Source organism: Apium graveolens, chromosome 4 (assembly GCF_009905375.1).
Source record: "Apium graveolens cultivar Ventura chromosome 4, ASM990537v1, whole genome shotgun sequence".
Lineage (NCBI taxonomy): Eukaryota > Viridiplantae > Streptophyta > Magnoliopsida > Apiales > Apiaceae > Apium > Apium graveolens.
Window position 1 is genome coordinate 8,962,498 of NC_133650.1, and position 16,038 is coordinate 8,978,535.

General features: G+C 35.4%; 1 protein-coding gene across 1 annotated transcript; it reads left to right on the top strand.

The window, feature by feature from the left end:
• The first annotated feature begins 13,959 nt into the window (after window positions 1-13,959).
• LOC141718291 (uncharacterized) lies at window positions 13,960-15,384 on the top strand. The gene is made up of 2 exons (XM_074520676.1): window positions 13,960-14,791; window positions 14,885-15,384. Exons 1-2 carry the CDS (start codon window positions 13,960-13,962, stop codon window positions 15,382-15,384), a joined length of 1,332 nt encoding a protein of 443 aa, XP_074376777.1.
• Window positions 15,385-16,038: the final 654 nt, after the last annotated feature.

Genomic DNA, 16,038 nt, shown 5'->3' on the forward strand with positions numbered 1-16,038 from the left:
TTTCAACAAGAGGAGAAATTGAAGTCTTTCCTTCACGAGTTCACTCTTTCAGAAGAAACTAAAGAAGAAGACTGTGTCGGTGTGAAGGATGTTGCAGATCTTGTTGTTGATTACCATGTTTTAATAGAAGTAGAACAACTTACTATATTCACCGAGGGCAAGGGATATTTGTGATTATGGTAGCATAATAAAATGGTAATTAGGTTTGATTGATATCGAAAGTCGTTGATGAAAAATCTATCGTATTTAGATGTCCTTGTTAAATTTTACTGATTTACAGTTTAAAGCTAGGTAATTATATGAAAATGCTTATTGGTAATTGTAAATGTGTCATATTTATGTGTAATCAACAAGTATACCGAAATTGGTGATTGTGATGCTAATTCCTGTGTTGTTTTGGGGGTTTGTCTGCTGATTAAGTGTAATTGATGAAACTTATATCTTGTAAAATGTGAATATGTTTGTTACAGTAAAATCGATGAATATAGTGATTAAATGGTTTCTGATTCTGTTAATTATATTCTAATTATAATTATAAGTGATATTTTTTTATATCGCACAAAATATATGAAATTGCTTATCAGTAATTGAAAAAGTGACTAGTTGGAGTGTATTTGTGAAAAAAATATATGAGATCATATCTAATGCATCATATTTATGTGTAGGTATACTGAAATCGGTAATTGTGTGACCATTGTTAATACCTGAACCAGGTAGGCGACACCAGAATCGGATCCCTTAAATCCCTTAAGAGTTAAAATATCCTGACGTGCATATTGTTCACGCTTAAGGTTAGATGTTAATCTTGTGCTATTATGTGCAATAATTTCTTCGGTAGAATATGTTTCAGTGTTGTACTTTATTGCATAAAATTTTTCTTATCACGTTCTCAAGAGAATTTTACACTCCTACGAAATTAACTATTTTAGAATGTGAGACATGCGAGCATTACTATTGTGATGATACCCCAAAATATCGCTCACATAAAAAGATAATATTAAAATTATTATAATTATGTAATAATAAAGTGTAAATGATGTGATAGTAACTGTGCTCATGTATAATGAGACAAAATAAATAAAATTATAAATTTTTAGATTTCAAATTTGGAAACAAAAATCACAAGATTATGTGGGTTTTTATTTGGGGTATATGGAGAGGTTGTAAGGAGTGCACTACTTGATGATTAACCCTAATAAATAGTTAATAATCAAAGCTTTACATGTTTTATGGATATGATCAGGATAATAGTAAAGATATATTTTCATAATTAGTAGCGGCCAGATCATTTGTTGGCTACCATGTAGAAATAACTATGTTTAAAGCGTTTGTTGTAGTTAATATTTTTCTATCATGTTGTTAGGTTAAACGTTAGAGTTTATATACTTAAAATCTTGTACATGCCTGCACATGTTTTACCTTTGGGATTATCTGTTAAAACTGAAATCGTTTGATTTTGATACCAGTATATTTATATTTTATATACTTTGTTTAGTTAATTAACTATGGTCTCTAGCTCCCGGATCTAAATTGGAAGGGACCTTTTCTTTGCAAATTATTGTAATCTGATCATATGTCCGAAGACACGAATAGTTACCATTGCCTAGCTTTTTTTGTCTTTCGATTTTAGGGGAATCAGTAAGATAATTCTGATAGAATTCCCTCTGCTTAAGGAAAGTTGATGGTTGGTTGTCATTGTCTTGACTAGAGTAAGAAGTTTGGTAATATATGTTGAAATGACTGAAGAAGTCCAAACAGTAAGGTTTTTAGTTACTCATGCAAAGGTTTGTAGTGTCTTCTTTGGCGGATATGCATGCCATCTTTTTTTTTGGACTCATTTATTCATTATTTTTTCTTCTTTTAAGTAATCTCTTCTTTTGGGTCTCTCTGTGTTAAGATGAATTATCCGACGATCCTTAAATTATTATGACGAGTGAGAAGAACTATACAAAGTTTATTGTGGTCATCAAAAAGAGATGACTTAAAATATTAAAAGATAAAGAACTATACAAAGTTCATTGTGATCATTGTGGCCTTGAATTATTATGACCCGAAATAAGAGATGACTTAAAATGTTAAGATGAATTAAGAGGCTTGACTTTATATTAGAAAGACAATGACATATAAGAAAAAGACATTGTCATACTATCTGATGCGATGCTACATTGATATTGTCTCATAAAAAAGATATGGACAACTTTGCTAAAAAAGAGAAATATTTTTAAAGGACCTTGAAGATAGGGTGGCGAAGTTGAAGTGGTAGGGCTAGGATGTCAAGCTAGAAAATGAGTTTGATGAAGAATTGGCTGATCCGATGGAGAAGTACATCAATATCAGTTAAGAAGAATGGCACTAGAAGTGTCCCGGGGAGAGTGGAAGAGAGCGACAACACAAGATCTAAAAGCTAAATGCATTCAAGAATTATGAAAACTAATAATTTTTTGATGAAACTCGTGATAGGTGCTTTAGACTTTAAATCAGAACTGTTTACCATAAACTTGAGGTGTAACCTAAAACTAAGTGATAACCAACGACAAGTTTCAATATGCTTTTTGTACGTCTTTGTGATAACAAGTTAATATTCACCTTTTTCATCTCTTAAGTTCAGTATTTTTTTATTCAATTTTTTACCAAATACTTGACATTATCTTGTGCTCATATTAATTTTATTGAATACATATCACACATTCATGTCATGCCAATGTTGTGTAATAAACCATGATGCAAGATAGACAAAATAGGTTATTTTAAAGAAAACCGTTCTAAAGAAAACCTGAAAAAAAACCTTCATCACAAAGACCGGTTTAAGAGAAAATCACATAAAAACCTTTATCATAAAGACCCACAAAAAGCAAATCAAAACTTATCTTGTTTAATCACTTTTGTCTGGGTTTCAACTTTCATCTCAAGTATATGCTAAACAGTTGTGATCTTCAGCCTAAAGTGTCATATCACGAGTTTCATCAAAATTTATCAGTTTTCATAATTCTTGAATGCATGTAGCTTTTAGATCTTGTTGTGCTACTACTATCTTCCAGTCTCCTCAAGACACATCTAGCTCTATTCTTCTTCATTGATATGACTGTACCTCTTCATCAGACGAGCCAACTCTTCATCAAACTCCTTATATAGCTTAACATCCTCTTATACTGTCATCGCTTCAATTCCGCCTTCCTATCTTCAAGATCTTTTAGAAGTTTGTTCCTTTTTTCATCAAATCTTACAAGCTATAGTCCAGCTAGAATCTCGGAGATGACCTACAATGAACTTTGTATAGTTGGAAATAATCATTGTCAAAACCACATGTGTTATGGTAACTAATCTAGAAACTGGCCCAACAATCACTGTGTCATACATCTTGGCTAATATTGCAGTAAATAGCGATAGACAAATATTTAAGACATGTAGAAAAATCCCACAAGAAATATCAAAGTGAGATATTAATTAATTTTTGTTGATATAAATTTTATAGGGATATTAATAGTGTTGATGGAAAATCCGATGGCAATTCTGTTATGATTTTCTAGTGATAAGAAATAATTTTATAGGTTCTCGGAAAGAAATTGGTAGGGTATACTCCAAACAGCTGTTAGGGATACGAAAATAGTGCGACCGCTCATGGTGACAATCATATGAATAAACAACTCGACAAGGATGACAATGGAAAGGTAAATTTTCAGTTAATATGATATTGGACAATGCACCCTTAATTTATTATGACAAATGTAGCTTCGAATGGAAAAGCGACCTACAATGCGATGATCAATTCTATCTCTGTTTATTTGTTCCTTATACTTTATCTTTTTAAAAGAGAGACGCGTGCTTTTTTACGAAGGTCGTAATGAATAGAAAGAAAACTTTGAGAAGATACAGAAAAACAAAAGAGAGAAGATTATAATCTATGTGGAAAATCCTTCATCGGCAGCAGATTGTTAATTCAGGTAAAATGCTAATAGTATGTGAACAACGTTGCTCATGTTTTTGCTTGTAAAATTGTAGAACATTAGACTTCTTGTATTCAGATAAAAAAAATGCATAAACATTAGTAACGCCGTTCATATACTATTTGCATTTCACCTGAATTGATGATCCGCTACTGGAGAAGGATTTTCCATATAGATCATCATCTTCTCTTTTTTGTCTCTTTACATCTTCTCAAAGTTTTCTTCTTTTACATTACGGGCTTTGTAAATAAGGCCAAGTCTCTCTTTTAAAAAGGTAATGCACAAGGAAGAAACAGACAAAGATAAGATTGATCATCACACTATAGACCGCTTCCCCTATTAAAAGGTACATTTGTCACTCTATTATAAATTATTGGTGCATTATCCAATATCATATTAAAAGAAAATTTACCTTTCCGTTGTCATCTTTGTCGAGTTTTTTATTCATGATTATTACTATAGACGACCATACTATTTCCCGATCCCTACTAGCACTTTGATTTATACCCTTCCACTTCTGTCTGAGGACTTCTCCGACACAGATTAGAGAGATTCAAATCCTTGGATTATGTAAGTTCATCCACACTTCAAATAAGCGGTTCAATCTAGAAATTTAAACAGTGCATAAGAAAAGGTCACAAGTTTACTTTGGAGACTCAAGAAATTATCTAGTTTTAAGTATTGTTCAAGTTGAACTAAATTGAAAATCCTCACAGTTGGTGCTCTTCTTAAGAGCAAACTTACATTGCATCCTGTTTTTTAGACTTACTGCTAGGGAAATTAAATGTCTTCGCATTTTTCAGTGGCTTAAAAGATAGACTATCGGAACAAAATTGATCTATTTTAGCCATTTTAAACACGACTGTATGGACTTGGTAGCCAAGTCTACAGTGGAAAATATGGAAGGAATGGAAACATTTATTTTGTGCTGAACTATAATTGGTCTTTAGATATATTAGTATAGGAATAAATTGTTTACTGTTGTTGAGTAATCCTTTAGTTGGTACAAATGGTACCACTCACAAGAAACTCTTAGTTGGCCAACTTGTAAGGAGTAGAGGCTTCCAGAGTGTGGTCAAAATTGTAAGGAGTAATCTCTTAGTTACAAGTGGTAATTTTCCAGTCCTTAAAAAGAAAGTGGTAGGGAATACACCAAACAACTGTTAGGGATACGAAAATAGTGTGGCCGCCCATAATGACAATCATGAATACACCTCGGAAATCCTATTTCAAAACCCAAAAGAACGAATAGGTGTAAACACAATGAATGTAACCAAATATGACTTCAAATATGGAGAACGCAAGCAAATCTTACAAGCAATAGTCTAGCTAGAATCTTGGAGATGACCCTATTGAACTTTACATAGTTAAAAATAATCATTGTTAAAACCATTTCTTATGGTAACTAATCAGACCTGTAGAAAAATCCTACAAGAGATATCAAAGTGTGATCCTCAAAAATTTTTAGTGTACCAAGTTGTGGCACCGGGAAAATAGCCACATCAGAAAGTCATTCAAACTATGGATTTAAATGATTGTTGTTGATAGTAAATTCTATAGGGATATTAACAGTGTTGTTGAAAAATCCGATGGCAAGTTGGTCATGATATTTTAGTTAGAAGTGATAATTTTCTAGTCCTCAAAAAGAAAGTGGAAGGGTATACACCAAATAGCTGTTAGGGATATGAAAATAGTGTGGACACCCGTTGATAGGGGAGGCATGGAATAATCAGGGTTTAGGGGGGTTTCACCGAAAACTCTCGCAAGAAAACAACTCAATATCAAAATCCAATCATAATAATCTGATGAATTACAATAAAAAAAGTCCTATATATAATAAACTACTTTCCTAAACAAACTCAAATCCTAATTAGCTAATATCATATATTCAAAGATAATAAATACTATATAACTAATTGGGCCTCCAAAGCCTATTATATTGTTGCCAAATACTCTCTTTGGGCTTATTGACCCATTGTCCTACATCAACTCTCCTCCGCTGAAAAGAACTCGACTCCGTCGAGTTAATAAAATCACAAGAAGAACTATAGAGCACCAAAGAACCTTGCATAAGTGGTACATGAGAACGATCACCCGTAAGAGTATATCGACGGCCACCCTTAACAACCGTATAAGTGTTACCACGTGCGATATGATGAGCATCTCGATCAACAAGTCATGGACGTCCTAAAATGACATCATAAAGCTTCAACGGAAGAACATCACACATCAGTGTATCATTAAATCTCCCAATTGAAAATGTCACCAAACACCTTTCCCGAATGCGTAACTTTGTATCTTCAATCCATGTTATATCGTAAGGTTCAGGATGCAATTCCACCTTTAAACCCAACCTACAAATTGCCTCCTTAGATATAACATTAGTACAACTTCCAGTATCAATGATAAGAGAACACAACTTACGAGCATATGTAACTCTAGTTTGAAAGATTTGTTGGCGTCGTAGGCGGAGATTACTCGCACCCTCTTGAATAACTCCAAGATTTGCTGCCTTCTCTAAATGATCTTCGACCTCTAAATCTTCTTTAGTCATCTCAACATATAAATCATCATAATTTTCTTTTTCCATCATATTGACTCTTTTCGAAGTGTTCATTTTAGGAGAACGACATTCAAAAGGTTTTTGCCCAATTCCTTGACAATTAAAGCATCTATTGGTGTTAATACCTTGTGATGAGACTGGAGCGCGATTAACTTTGCTATTAACTGTTTGTTGGCCTTGAATGGAATCTGGAATAACATATTCATTCCTCGACGGGCTAGAGAATGAACTCCTTCCCGATGCTCCTTCTCTTCAAATCATCCTCGACAGAGTGTGCAATCTGAATAGTATCCTTCAAAAGAAAGCATCTACTACCAGCTACTTTACCTGAAATATCATGATTTAAGCCTCGACGATACAAAGAAATTAGAACATCTTCATCCCAAGGAAATTCAGATTGTGCTGCCAAACTATAGAATTGTCGAGTATAATCTGCTACGGTCTTACTTCCTTGTACAAGCTCAGTGAACTGAAGTGAAGCACGTTGTTTATAATCTGCAGGCTTAAACTGACGAACCAAAGCAGCTCTCATGTCTTCCCATCTTGCCACATGATGATACCCAGATCTTTGATGTTGCTCCCACAAAATATGAGCAATTCCTCTCAATTTCGCAGCAATGAAAACAACCTTCTTATCCTCGGCAAGATTGTACCATTGAAAAAAATTATCAACACTATGTAGCCAATCTAGGAATACATCTCGTTCTTGATCCCCACGAAACTCAGCAACTTCAAGTTTCACTGTATTAATTTTCTGTTCAGGAACATTAGGTTTAGGTTGAGGCTGTACACCATGGCGGTCACTGATTAGTTTGAGCGTCGCTTGTACATCTTGCACTTGCAAACTCAGACCTGCAACTGTTTTTTCGAGATTCCGTAATCTCGTATTGTTTTCCTCGATAGCGCATCAAGGCGGCTGTTTACTTCTCCGGCGTTAACCATTGCGTAACCGTAAACTTAAGTGCTGACGAGCAGTTTTCAGAAAGTTCAGAACTGTTATAAAATTCTGAAAAAGTACAGGGGCTGTTCTGGAGTAGGGGCTGTTCTGGAGTCCTCTCGAAGATTGCGGACAATTTTGTAATATTCTAGAAGGGCGAAAACGGTTCTAGAATCGGATATAATACACACTAATATACGTGTATGTATATGTATGTATATACGATCCTTTGACAGATTTTCTCTGGCTTTCTTCTCGTCTGCTTGCTTCACAATAGGATGGATGGTGTTGGTTTACTGCTCTGTGTATGGTGGAAGGTGTTTGATTAAAATTCTAAAAGAAACACGTATATATATGGGTTGGAATATACGTATTTTCTGGTGTGGCTAGGGTTTGCAGATGGATGAAGGTTGGTTTCAGGTTTATGGGTTTGATTAGGCGAGGAAGAGGGATAAATTGGCTCTGATACCACTTTAATAGGGGAGCCAGGGAATAATCAGGGTTTAGGGGAGTTTCACAGAGAACTCTCGCAAGAGAACAACTCAATATCAAAATCCAATCATAATAATCTGATGAATTACAATAAAAAAGTCCTATATATAATAAACTACTTTCCTAAACAAACTCAAATCCTAATTAGCTAATATCCTATATTAAAAGATAATAAATACTATATAACTAGTTGGGCCTCCAAAGCCTATTATATTGTTGCCAAATACTCTCTTTGGGCTTATTGACCCATTATCATACATCACCCATGATGACAATCATGAATAAATTACTCGACAAGGATGACAATGGAAATGTAATTTTTCTTTTATTGTGATATTGGATAATGCACCCTTAATTTATTGAATGACAAATATGGTTTCCAATGGGGAAGCGGTCTATAGTGTGCTGTTCAATCCTATCTTTGTCTATTTGTTCCTTGTGCCTTTCCTTTTTAAAGAAGAGACTCGAGTTTATTCACGAAGCCTGCAATGAAAGGGAAGAAAATTTTGAGAAGAAACAGAAAGTCAAAAGAGAGAAGATGATAATCTATATTGAAAATCCTTCCTCGGCATCGGATTGTCAATTCAGGTAATATGCAAATATTATGTGAACGGCGTTGCTTCTATCTATTTATAGATTAAAGCAAGCCTCAAGGAGAATGAATATTCATTTTGATGAAACGGTCACAAAGTTTGGCTTTATTTAAAATGAAGATGAACCATGTGTTTGCAAGAAGGTTAGTGGGAGCCATGTGACATTCCTAGTATTATATGTAGATGACATATAACAAATAAGAAATGTCATACCTTCTCTACAAGCTGTTAAGACTTGGTTGATAAATAGTTTCTCGGTGAAAGACTTAGGCGATGCTACCTATATATTAGGGATCAATATCTATAGAGATAGATTGAAAAGATTAATCGACCTAGTCGGAGTACATACATTGATAAAGTATTACATCATTTTATGATGCAAGAGACAAAGAAATGATAGGTTTCGATGTCTCATGGGATAGTGATCTCAAAAGATAATTGCCCCATAAATCATTAGATGATAAGGGCCGTTTGAGAAAGTTCCAGATGCGTCAGCAATTGGATCTATAATGTATGCAATGATATGTACTTGTCCTGATATTTCGTATGCTTTGAGCATGACGATCAGATACCAGTCTAATCCAGGTGAGGGTCACTTGATAGTTTTCAAGAATATTCTTAAGTACTTAAAGAGGACTAAAGATTTATTTTTGGTGTATAGAGAAGATAGAGAACTGGTTGTAAAGGGTTACACTGATACTATTTTCTGAACGTAATTTTTGGACAGACAAGGATGATTATGAGTTTATGTCTGTTTTGTGTTTTGTCTAAATATAATTAATGTTAGCTTGAATAGTTCACAGCAAGAACATTGATGATTCTATGGAAGCCGAATATATTGATAATTTTTTTGAAACAACCATGGAGACTGTTTAGGCATGTCCTTAGGCAATATCGCCTTATTAATGAGATTAATGATTAAGGAGATATAAATGTAAAGTGTATAGTAATGATAGTGTTGCAGACCCACTGACTAAGGCTTTGTCACAGCAAAAGTACGACGATCATACTAGTTCCCAGAGTATTAGATACAAGGGTGATTGGCTCTAGTACAAGTGGGAGATTGTTAGTGTTTGTGCCCTAGAGACAACACTATGATATTTTAGTTTAAGACATTAGGATTATTAATGTTTATGTTCTATCGATTATTCTCTTTATAATTTATTAATTCTTAATTTACTGTGATATAAATGTTAGATTAATAAATGTCTTTAGAATATTATATGCAATTCTATATCTCTAAGTACGTGACTTAGAAATGAGATTATGAGAATAGTATCAATATTCCTAAAGGTCCCTAGTCGAGTATTATTATTAAGGGACAATAATAATGCATTAAGACTGGTGTGTTTGTTGACTGATGATCGCATCTCATTGATCATAGGTATAGTGATACTAAAGTCAAAAACACAGGCCGATGTCTATGTACATGGTGCTGGACAGACCCAATGTGAGATTCTACATGTCTGTTGTGTCATAAGTAATTCTCACAGTGATAATGATGTAATGGTCCTTAGACCTGAAGTCATTATATTTCTATACGAGAATTAATATACATTGATTCCATTAAAAGTTATCCTTGACCGGGTGATGATAAAAGTGGACATTGGGTATATAATGAATCGTATGAGAAATATGAATGATCTAGATGGGATTTAACCCTCCTATTTTAGGAGTGATATTATTGGCCTCTTGTGTGAGCTAGACTATGAAATGCGTGGCCACACTCAAATGTTGGTTTGATATGATAGTCTACTCATTGATCAAGAAAATTTGGATTAAACTATGATGAGGATGACACATTACATGCCTCTAGTTTAATCTATAATATTTGGTTAAATGGATTATATTACATTGTACATTATTCACAAAAGGTTTAATCGATCACCGATTCAATTATTATTACTTGGGTAGCAATGATGTATTACTAGATGCCGCTCATTGTTTACGATTTTAAATTAGATATAAAATTTGTTTCCAACGTAATAATAACCTATAGGGTCACACACTAAGAATGCTTGAATGATTATTTAATTTAAATTGGATTTAAATGATATTTAAGTAATTCGAATTAATTAGAATATTAATTAAGTATGACTTAATTAATTAGATAAATATTGATATTCAAATTTACTAATATTAATTATGAAATTTATTTGTTCAATAATTAAGTGAGACTTAATTATAATACAAATAGGAATTTCGAATTAATAATAACTCCTAATTAGTTAAGAGTTATAATTCATTTTTCTACTCTATATATAATATCTCTTATGTGGCTGCTTTTGTAAGCAAGACTTTTACTAAAACCCTAGCCACCAAGAGAGAAGATGGAGAGAGCAAGAAGAAATGAGTTTGTGCTAGTACACATCCAATCCTTGAGTTCAAGCATTCGTGTGGATACCGATAGAGCGTAGATCACGAGAGCGGGATGCGTGGTGATTGAACAAGTTTTGGATCTCCATTAGTCAACCAATTTGTAAATCTTCTTAAGGTAAACAATATGATCTACGAATTAAATATCTATTTTTCGTATGGATCCTGCGGTGAGTTTCGAAAATTCTGGTTTTTTACGTTTTTTAATTACTGTTTCCGTTGCGTGTATGTGCTCGAAACCCTCATTTCAGTTTATTCGTAATTGTCCCCGTGGGCGGCAACATTATTTCCCTAACAACACTTCGGTTAATACCCTTCCACTTTCTGTCTGAGGACTTCTCCTGCACGGATGACAGAGGTTCCCCCCCTACAGCTCCTCATCCAACAGTTTAGCAAGTACCATGTGGGACTTTTCCTTTATTTTTTTGCATGGTCACCCCTATTGGGATTTCAAGAACGAATGCAATCGCCGAGGTTTTTCTTAAGACTTTTCTGTATAAGAGTGATGACGTATGCGTAAGAGTGGTGATGTATGTACTTGGCAAATAGAAAGAGTGTCCAAAAGTTCATCTTTTAATGGTAAAGGCTAGTATATAAAATGGTGGGTCAAATGTAAATAAGTTTGTGAAATTGAATCCCTTATATAATTGTATTTGATGTACTCTATTAGAAAAGTATCATATTCCATACTTCGCCTATGATGTGAAGAAGTATGGAGGGTCGCAGTTCTCTTGTCTCAGGCCTCCGAGTGGTTTAAAATTTATCCCTAGGCAAGCCATTGATTAAGGTCGAACTTTTGAAAATGCTAAAATTTCTTGTAACCACATGATCCATTTTAATTCAGGTAGAATAGTTGTAGTTCAGTCAAGGGGAGAACCAAACTCGATTTTGTAAAAGATCTTCTCAATGTACATTTGAGGATGATACTGTTATGTATGGAATTTTGGACATGACGAGAGGAGATCATGACATCTACAAGACGGGAAGAGCAAGAGATCGTCTTAGACAACGTAAGCAAAGAGGTTGACGCCTGGGAATAAAACTCGGTCTAGCAGCTTCCGGATAAGTAGGAGAAAGAATAGGTATGCTTATCTCCACGATTAACAGCCACAATTCAAATGAGAGAAAAATGAGGGGAGGTTGGAGAAAAAGAAGGAAAGCAAAGAGGATAAGAAGATGAGTATGATCAATACAAACACACACTGGCTCACACCCGAGAAAAGGAAAAAGTACACCTCAACTCATGATCAATATTGCTTTGAGTATCTTGTCCTTCATTCTAAAAAAAAACTGTATTCATAGTAACGTAATTTAACCTCTTGTAAACACATATTCAAAATATTAGCGGATCGTATTTTGGTTGGGTACACATTCCCACCCGCGGTTTTTTCCCATTCACGGGTTTTCCGCGTCAACAATTCTCTGTCTCATTTACTTTTATTTATTTTCGTTTTTCATCAAAGTTCATGGTAGAATCAATCATAAACATAATCGAACTTAGTATTTAACCCAAAATTTTTGGTAAAAACATTTGGCGCCGTCTGTGGGAAACTTGCTAAAGATTTGATTAACACGTTGCGATGGAAAGCTGGAAAGAGCAAATCACGAATCAGGAAGGAGAAGCTGAGAATAGCAGAGATACGATATTGAGACAGTTGCAAGAAGAAATGGAAAAGATGCGTTCGGAAAATGAAACATTAAAGAAGGAACTCACTACGGCTAAATCGAGAACCAAAACTACGACGAAGAAAACCATTCCAAGCGTAGTTAGACGTTTGGACATGGATGAAGCTGATGAATACAACCAAAACGGAGGGCCAACGAATGGAACAGAAGATGTTATTGACGTAGAAGACGTGAAGGACGTACCGCATAATGAAGATGACATGGGAAGAAGACGTGACGAGCAACAATATGATGATCGTGATGATCGACGAGGGGAGACTGATAGGAGAAGATCGCGTTACAAAAGTACAAGATCCAGAAGTCAAGTTACAAAAGAATTTAGAAGAGAACTACGAGAAATGAGGGACTTGATTGAAAGAATACCTAGTGTCCCAAAACCGTTGGAAAAGGCCACCCCAACAAGCTACGCAGATTCCCCTTTTCATGACAACATCGCCTTGGTTGATATACCAAAACGTTTCACGGTACCTCCAATGAGACCGTATTATGGAACTAGTGATCCCTTGGAGCACGTTGCACAATACAAACAACGAATATTCACGGTACCAATCACACGTGACTGAAAAGAAGCATGTATGTGTAAGGGTTTTGGTTCTACATTATCAGGACTATCTTTGCAATGGTTTACATGAACCTTCCACAAGGAAGCATCAAGACGTTTGCTGATCTGATAGATGCATTCAACTTAAAATTTGCGAGCATTCGAGTGTTCGAGAAGAGAACCAGTGACCTATACAAGATTGTCCAACGAAGTAGGGAGCCTTTGCGTGATTACTTGTTAAGGTTCAACAGAGAAAAGGTGACCATCACCAACTGTGACGTCCCTACGACTATCGAAGCATTCAGGCGGAGATTAGAACGAAATCTCCACTTTATGAAGAATTGACAAAGTATCCATGTCGAACAATGGATGATGTGCAAGCCAAAGCCATGGCACAAGTAATATTGGAGGAAGACAGAATGGAAGAGGACGAGAAGTACTACAAGCCGTCGAGAAAAATTACGACACCAAGGTCCAGGGAATACAAGCCCTATACTAGACCTAACAGAGATAAAGTACACGTCAACTCGACGCGAGAGTCCAATGAGTGGAAGAGAGAGGAACATAGTGATTGGAGGAAAGATGCCAATCTTCTACCAACTTATGACAGCTATGGCTTTACGATAACGCCTTCAGCCATGGTGAAGGAGTTTACCAAGTTGGGAGGAGTAGTGAAGTGGCCAGTGAAGAGCAATAAACCAAAAGCCAACCCGGATTCCAAACTATGATGTGATTATCATGGAGATTATGGACACAAAGCTTATGACTGTGTGGCCTTGCGAAGAGAGCTACAATTTCTGACCAGGAAATTATACCTCACATAATTTATGGCATCAAAGAAAACATCTTATATTGGAAAAAATACGTCTCCGAGAAGAAACAACGTGACACCATTGAGACAACCACCACCTCCACCACATCACAAGGTGATCAACTTCATCTCGGGAGGGTCAGAAGTATGTGGATCAACATATTCACAGGCCAATAGAGCATCCAGAGAAATAAACATACGAGTCACAGAAGTGGGGGTTGGCAATGACAATATACCATCCTTAATGTTTGGCGAATCAGACAAAAAGAATATACGAGAACCACAACAAGATGGGTTAGTCATCTCATTACCCGTGGGAAACTGTTTAATCAAAAGAATATTAGTGGACAATGGGAGTGCTGCCAACATCATGATGTTGAGCACGTTGACACAAATGGGATTAGCAGAAAGTGACATGATCAAGAAGTCGACAACATTAGTGGGGTTCAGTGGTGAGACAAAACGCACATTGGGGGAGATCACGTTACCAACATATGCCCAAGAGGTCAATCTCTTGGAATTGTTTTGCATAATTGACGTGGATTCAAGTTACAACATAATCATGGGAAGACCATGGATACACAACTTGAAGGCGGTACCATCAACATATCACCAAGTATTAAAATTCCCAACACCATGGGGGGCTCAAGAAATAAGAGGTGATCAAACCATGGCTCAGGACTGTTACATGATGTGTCTAAAGCCTACTGTCCAACATCAGGGAGACAAGACGCCTGTAGCCACGGTAACAGGTCCGGAGCAATTAGCTGAAGTAGATTTGACAGCAGGGGATAAGAAGGTGTTAATTGGTGAAGACCTTTCTCCAACAATTGAAGCCAACTTGATAAGTTTCTTAACCACGAGACTGGACGTTTTTGCATGAGATGATGGAGACATAACGGGAATTGACCCAAATGTCATTACACACAAGTTGAATGTAGACCCTAGCTACACACACGTCCAACAAAAACGAAGAAAGTTTGCGGTTGACAGAAACAAGATAATAAATGACGAGGTGGAAAGGCTCATCAAGGCTGGCATGATTAAAGAAGTTAATTACCCCGAATGGTTAGCGAATGTCGTCATCATACAGAAGAAAAATGGGAAATGGAGAGTTTGTGTTGATTACACGGATTTGAACAAAGCTTGCCCTAAAGATCCTTATCCATTACCTCACATTGACACCATGGTGGATTCAATGGCTGGTCATGAATTACTCACGTTCCTGGACGCGTCGAGTGGCTTCATTCAAATCCAAATGGAACTGTCTGACTGCGAAAAGACTGCATTTATAACAGACAGGGGGATATACTATTATCTGGCCATGCCTTTTGGATTGAGAAATGCTGGAGCTACGTTTCAAAGACTGGTCAACAAAATGTTTAAAGAACAGATAGGACGGATAATGGAAGTCTACATTGACGACATGGTCAACAAGTGAAAGGCATATGTCATAGCCTATTTGTTTATTCGAGGATTTAACTCAACTCAAATAAGAATGTAATAAGTAAATAGTGGATCTATCTTCAGAGAGATCTCACAGAGTAACATCTGTCAAAGGATTAAGAAACATTATTCATCTACAGACTTGAAGACTTAATTCACTGGAAGAAGCTCAAGAAATTGATCAAGCCTCAGTGATATAAATCAAGATTGTGGATTTAATCAAGTGACAGAGATCTCGTCAGGGTATCAATTAATTACAAGGATTTAGTCTGAAGAAAATCAAAGTCAAGACATGAAGAAACGTCACGGAAGTTAGTCACTCATGAACCAGACAGTACATCGAGTGTCAACGTTGAAGTGGTGGAATTGATTCATATATTTCAGTGATTTTCAGAAGATATTCAGAAGAATGGATGTTGCTCAACATTAGTATTAATTCCCTATTAATTAATTAAGTCATATAATTTAATTAAGAGAATAAATTATATATGCAAAGATTAATTTATTTTATTAATTAAATTAATTGATTAATTAATTCAGAATTAATATTAAGGTTTTTAATTGATTTAAAATCTGTTATTAATTCATAAAGACAACTAATTGTATTAGTATGACAATCGGTATGACAATCAATAGTCATACCGAAAGT

Excerpts from the sequence above, each read along its gene's own strand:
- LOC141718291 (XM_074520676.1), top strand. The coding sequence starts at position 13,960 with ATGGCATCAAAGAAAACATCTTATATTGGAAAAAATACGTCTCCGAGA. Across the intron at positions 14,792-14,884 it reads AATTGAAGCCAACTTGATAA|ACCCTAGCTACACACACGTC; the intron begins GTTTCTTAACCA and ends AGTTGAATGTAG.